Source organism: Mytilus trossulus, chromosome 2 (assembly GCF_036588685.1).
Source record: "Mytilus trossulus isolate FHL-02 chromosome 2, PNRI_Mtr1.1.1.hap1, whole genome shotgun sequence".
Lineage (NCBI taxonomy): Eukaryota > Metazoa > Mollusca > Bivalvia > Mytilida > Mytilidae > Mytilus > Mytilus trossulus.
Genome location: NC_086374.1, coordinates 64895191 through 64901952, shown reverse-complemented (window position 1 = coordinate 64901952; position 6762 = coordinate 64895191). Strand labels below are relative to the sequence as shown.

At 35.6% G+C, this 6762-nt stretch overlaps 1 protein-coding gene across 1 annotated transcript; it reads left to right on the top strand.

Moving 5' to 3' along the window:
- The first annotated feature begins 4519 nt into the window (after nt 1-4519).
- On the top strand, nt 4520-6208 carry LOC134705941 (uncharacterized). Its single transcript, XM_063564653.1, has one exon. It carries the CDS (start codon nt 4520-4522, stop codon nt 6206-6208), a length of 1689 nt encoding a protein of 562 aa, XP_063420723.1.
- Nucleotides 6209-6762: the final 554 nt, after the last annotated feature.

Sequence of the window (6762 nt, the reverse complement as noted above, 5' to 3'; positions counted from 1 at the left end):
ACGACATTTTCACTGTCCATACTGCTTACACGGATTTACCAAAGAAAAACTTTTAAACAATCATTTACCAAACTGCCAGACCCACGGACCCCAACTGAAGACAATAAGTGGTTACATTATAAAGACATTCGTAAACAGCTTAAGGTTCCATACGTTATTTATGCAGGTTTGAATATCTTCAAAAATCAATTGTTGATAGCAACGAATGTGACCAGAAGACAAAAAAGACTACAAAACACATACCATGTGGTTTTGCATACAAAGTGGTTGGTCTGACACCTGAAATGCAAATGAACCAGTAGTATATCGCGGTGAGTGTATGGTGAAGGAACAGGAAGAAATAGAACAAAGATTTAAACATTGCGAGCCCATGATTATGACCGGGAGAGATTGGCAGTCTTTTAAGAAGGCAACTCATTGCCACATATGTAAACCAGATGCTCCGCAGGGCGTAGCTTTATACGACCGCAGAGGTTGAACACTGAACGGTTGGGGCAAGTATGGACACAACATTCAAGCTGAACCCAGCTCTAAATTTGGATTGTGATTAAATAGTTGACACAGGTTTCTGACACAGAATGAATGTGTTCTAATGAACTTAATTTTTTTTTCTCTTTGAGCAATTCACTATGCTGTTGAATATAAATCCTCTAAAAAAAATGTTTGAAGAAATTTTCTTTTTTTTTATGAAATCTGAAATGAGAAAAATTGAATCCCCACCCCCCACACCCAATTTTGTTTTTACATCCCCTTTCCCTTATTCCAAAACCGATCTTAATTCAAATTTCTAATGGAGTTTGCAACAATAACTACTCTTTTAAATACATCATACAATATTCAGATGTAAAACGAATATTAAGAATATATTAAGAATACTTTCACGTTTTAGGCAAAAAAGATGGAACCAGCGTCGAAAAAAGTCAATATGACAAAATCTCCAATCAAATGTGGTGTATGCAGAAAATCGTTTTCCCATAAAGAGAGTTTAATGCGCCATCAGAGATCGGTTCATACTGGAATGAAATGGCATTGCGTCACCTGTGATATGGTATTTTCAAGAAAAGAGAATTTCCAACGTCATAAGCGAAACCATGATAAACAAACAGTCCAAAAGGGTGGTGGTGTTACTACGACTAGTTCAGAAACAAATGAAAAGACGGATCCATGCAACTACAAAACGCTCATAGGAACGGTTGAAACACATTAGATCGATGCGAAATGATTGAATAAATTTGATCCAATGTCATTCCTGAAAAGCCAGTATGATGATGTAAAAGATATCATTATGAGTAAAATTAAAACAAGAGGTGGATTGAAGTGGTATTTATCCATGAAGGTTAAAATGAGCAGACGAAAAGAAGATGCAGTAGAAACTGCAGAGCCGCATTTCCGGGGGAAATGCCAGACCAGTTAAAAATTGGAGGATATAGATGAAGGATTGAAGGAGTCTATAAAAAAGATGTATACGTCTTTCATTGAATACCAGAGACAAGGGAGTAATTGGATGGTGGACAAAGTAGTAGATCTTACCATACACATGGCACGGTACAGACCCTTTAAAGGCTCAAGTTATATTCCTCTTTCAATTAAACTCAGATCAAAACATGTCATTATCAATGTCAAAAATAAAGACAGCAAATGTTTCATGTGGTCGATTTTGGCAGCAATTCACCCAGCGAAATGTCACGGTGAGCGAGTTTGGAAATACAAGGAACTCACTTCAAGCTTAAACTTTGATAAGATTATATTTCCTGTGAAATTATCCGACATACCAAAGTTTGAAAAGCAGAATGAAATATCTATCAACGTGTTTGAGTTTAACAAAGGCGAAGTATTCCCTATTCATATTTCAAAATATCGATTTGAACAACATGTTAATCTACTCATGATAGCGGACAACAAGAAGTCACATTTCTGCTGGATTAGGGATCTCGATCGGTTATTAAGGGACCAGCATAGCCATCGCGCACGACATTTTCACTGTCCATACTGCTTACACGGATTTACCAAAGAAAAACTTTTAAACAATCATTTACCAAACTGCCAGACCCACGGACCCCAACTGAAGACAATAAGTGGTTACATTATAAAGACATTCGTAAACAGCTTAAGGTTCCATACGTTATTTATGCAGGTTTGAATGTCTTCAAAAATCAATTGTTGATAGCAACGAATGTGACCAGAAGACAAAAAAGACTACAAAACACATACCATGTGGTTTTGCATACAAAGTGGTTGGTCTGACACCTGAAATGCAAATGAACCAGTAGTATATCGCGGTGAGTGTATGGTGAAGGAACAGGAAGAAATAGAACAAAGATTTAAACATTGCGAGCCCATGATTATGACCGGGAGAGATTGGCAGTCTTTTAAGAAGGCAACTCATTGCCACATATGTAAACCAGATGCTCCGCAGGGCGTAGCTTTATACGACCGCAGAGGTTGAACACTGAACGGTTGGGGCAAGTATGGACACAACATTCAAGCTGAACCCAGCTCTAAATTTGGATTGTGATTAAATAGTTGACACAGGTTTCTGACACAGAATGAATGTGTTCTAATGAACTTAATTTTTTTTTCTCTTTGAGCAATTCACTATGCTGTTGAATATAAATCCTCTAAAAAAAATGTTTGAAGAAATTTTCTTTTTTTTTATGAAATCTGAAATGAGAAAAATTGAATCCCCACCCACCCCACACCCAATTTTGTTTTTACATCCCCTTTCCCTTATTCCAAAACCGATCTTAATTCAAATTTCTAATGGAGTTTGCAACAATAACTACTCTTTTAAATACATCATACAATATTCAGATGTAAAAAAAGTGCTTGTTATCACTGAATGGTAAAGATTGTTTTAATTTATCAGTTGGTAGTAAAAAGTTAATATACATTGTATATTGTATGTAACAAAGATTTAAGTTGATTCTAGACAAAGAAAGATAACTCCAATTAAAACAAATTCTTGCTATTGCACAATACTGTGCAATTAGATAGTTTTTGCTTACTATTCTGGACAAAGAAAGATAACTCTAATTAATTTTTTTTGGGCTATTTCACAATATTGTGCAATTAGTATTTCTTGCTATTGAGCAATACTGTGCAATTAAAAAGACCTGCTATTGCCCAATACTGTGCAATTGAAGATTTCCTGCTATTGCCCAATACTGTGCAATGGAATGTTTTTGCTATTGTACAATACTGTGCAATTGGAGATTTCTTGCTATTGCTGAATACTGTGCAATTGAAAATTTCTTGCTATTGCACAATACTTAATATAATAATTTTAGATCCTGGTTTGGACCAACTTGAAAACTGGGCCAATAATCAAAAATCTAAGTACATGTTAAGATTCAGCATACCCAAGAACCCCAAGAATTCAATTTTTGTTTCAATCAAAATTAATTTAATTTTGGACTCTTTGGACTTTAATGTACACCAATTTGAAAACGGGACCAAAAATTAAGAATCTACATACACATTTAGATTTGGCATATCAAAGAACCCCATTTATTGAATTTTTGATGAATCAAACAAAGTTTGATTTTGGACCCCGATTTGGACCAACTTGAAAACTGGGCCATTAATCAAAAATCTAAGTACATCTTTAGATTCAGCATATCAAAGAACCCCAAGAATTAATTTTTTGTCAAAATCAAACTGAGTTTAATTTTGGACCCTTTGGACCTTAATGTAGACCAATTTGAAAACGGGAACAAAAATTAAGAATCTACATACACTGTTAGATTCGGCATATCAAAGAACCCTAATATTCAATTTTTGATGAAATCAAACAAAATTTAATTTTAGACCCTTTGGGCCCCTTATCCCTAAACTGTTGGGACCAAAACTCCCAAAATCGATAACAACCTTCCTTTTATAATCATAAACCTTGTGTTTAAATTTCATAGATTTCTATTTTCTTTTACTATAGTTATGGTGCAAAAACCAAGAAAAATGCATATTTGGCCCCTTTTTGGCCCCTAATTCCTAACCTGTTGGAACTAAAACTCCCAAAATCAATATCAACCTTCCTTTTGTGGTCATAGACCTTGTGTTTAAATTTTATAGATTTCTATTGACTTACACTAAAGTTATGGTGCAAAAACCAAGAAAAATTCTTATTTGGACCCCTTTTTGGCCCCTAATTCCTAAACCGTTGGAACCAAAACTCCCAAAATAAATCCAAACCTTTCTTTTGTGGTCATAAACCTTGTGGCAAAATTTTATAGATTTCTATTTACATTTACTAAAGTTACTGTGCGAAAAACAAGAAAATGCTTATTTGGGCCCATTTTGGCCCCTAATTCCAAAAATGTTGGGATCAAAACTCCCAAAATCAATCCCAACCTTCCTTTTGTGGTCATAAAACTTGTGTTAAAATTTCATGGATTTCTATTCACTTTTACTTAAGTTAGAGTGCGAAAACTAAAACTAACGACTGTAACATCAATTACAAGTTTACGGGTCGAATTCCAGTTGTGTTTCATAACCTTAGAGGATACGATATACATTGGGATGTATGGATTTTATAGACTCGCTCCAGTTCATGTCTTCATCTTTACAAAAACTTGTAGAAAACCTTGCCAAAGAAGGTTCTAGCAAATTTCGACACATGACAAGCCACTTTGGAGAAGAAAAAATACACCTGTTTCTGCGAAAACAAGTATACCCATATGAGTATTTTGATACCGAGGCAAAATTTTTTGAATCTCAACTACCATCGATTGAAAACTTTTACAGTACACTATCGAGAGAAGGTATAACGTCACTGGACTATGCGCATGCGCAACACATATGGCAACTGTTTAAGATACAGAATCTCGGACAGTACCATGATCTATACGTTCTATCAGATGTCCTTGCATTAGCCGACGTCTTTGAAAATTTCAGAGAGATCTGTCTCAACTACTATGGACTGGATGCCGCACATTTTTATACATCACCCGGTTTAGCCTGGCAGGCTGCCTTGAAAATGACAGGCGTCAAGTTGGAATTACTCACTGATATTGACATGCATTTGTTTATAGAAAAAGGTTTAAGAGGTGGAATATCAATGATATCCCATCGCCATGTCAAAACTAACAATAAACATGTACCAAACTACGATCCAAATCAACCCATTAATCACGTGATGTACCTATATGGTTTTATATTAGAAGTTGACTTAGAATATCCTAGGGAACTACACGACGATCACAACGAATATCCACTCGCTCCAGAAAAATTGAAGGTTACAAATGATACTTTATCGCCCTATGCAGAAAAGCCATTGGATGATTTAAACTTAAAAGGAACTTCAACAGAAAAATTGATACCAAATTTACATCCAAAGCAAAAATACGTGGTACATTATAGAAATTTAAAGCTCTACTTATCACTTGGAATGAAACTAACAAAGATCTATAGAGTCATGACATTTGAACAACGACCCTGGCTAAAGACATATATTGATTTCAACACAGAGAAGAGAAAGCTTGCAACAAATGAGTTCGAAAAGGACTTTTTCAAACTCATAAATAATGCAGTCTTTGGAAAGACGATGGAAAATTTAAGGAAGAGAACAGATATAAAACTTTTGAATGGCCAATCAAAGGCCAGAAAATTAATCAGCAAACCAAAATTTCATGCCTTCAAAATTTTCAACGACGACTTGGTGGCTGTTCACATGCTGAAACAACGATTATACTTAAACAGACTTATCTACGTGGGATTCACTATACTCGATTTGTCAAAGACACTTATGTACGATTTTCATTATAATTACATAAAGGATAAATATGGATCTAGAGCAACACTCTTGTTTACGGACACTGACTCGCTATGCTACAACATCAACACTTATGATATAAATCAGGATATGATGGAGGACAATCACTTGTTTGATACATCAGAATATGAACCAAATCATCCACTACATAGCACATTGAATAAGAAGGTGTTAGGAAAGATGAAGGATGAAACACATGGTATTCCCATACAGGAATTTGTCGGTCTCAAGTTGAAGATGTACTCATTGATATATGAGGAGAATAAACAACTCTGCGAGAAGAAGACAGCAAAAGGTATAAAGAAGAGTGTGATCAAACATGACACAAGACACGACCATTATAAACAGTGTCTGTTCAATAAAGAAATCCATATGTCTACCATGACACAGATCCGTTCATATGACCACAATCAACAAACTGGGCTTATCCCCTTACGATGACAAAATATACTTACTAGATGATGGGATATAAAGTTTAGCCTATGGACATTGGAGAATATAATTAGGATGAAGGTCAATAGTCTAATCACTTTGTTTCTATCATTTGACGGTAGAAAACGTGTTTTAAGAGCTCTCTAAGATGTCAAATACTTGTCCAGATTGTGGCACGGAATTTTTGAGAAAAGATGTCTTGTTGCGACACCAAAGAAACAAGCACAGAATCAGTCAACCATATCCGCAGATCAATGATGCATATCCGCCGCCGCCGCCGCCGCCGCCGCCGCCAAAGAATGTGATACTACATCATCCGTTCACTATGATGCTGGCTGGACCTACTGGTTCAGGTAAAACGTTTTGGATGAAAACATTATTGGAGAGAGCACGGACTATGATTACACCACCAGAGAGGATAATATGGTGTTATAAACGATGGCAGCCATTATTTAGTGAAATGCAACAGACCATTAAAAACATTTTGTTTGTTCAAGGTTTACCTGAAAATTTGAATGATGACTCATTCATAGACTCTAGATTTCCAAGTTTAATCATCCTAG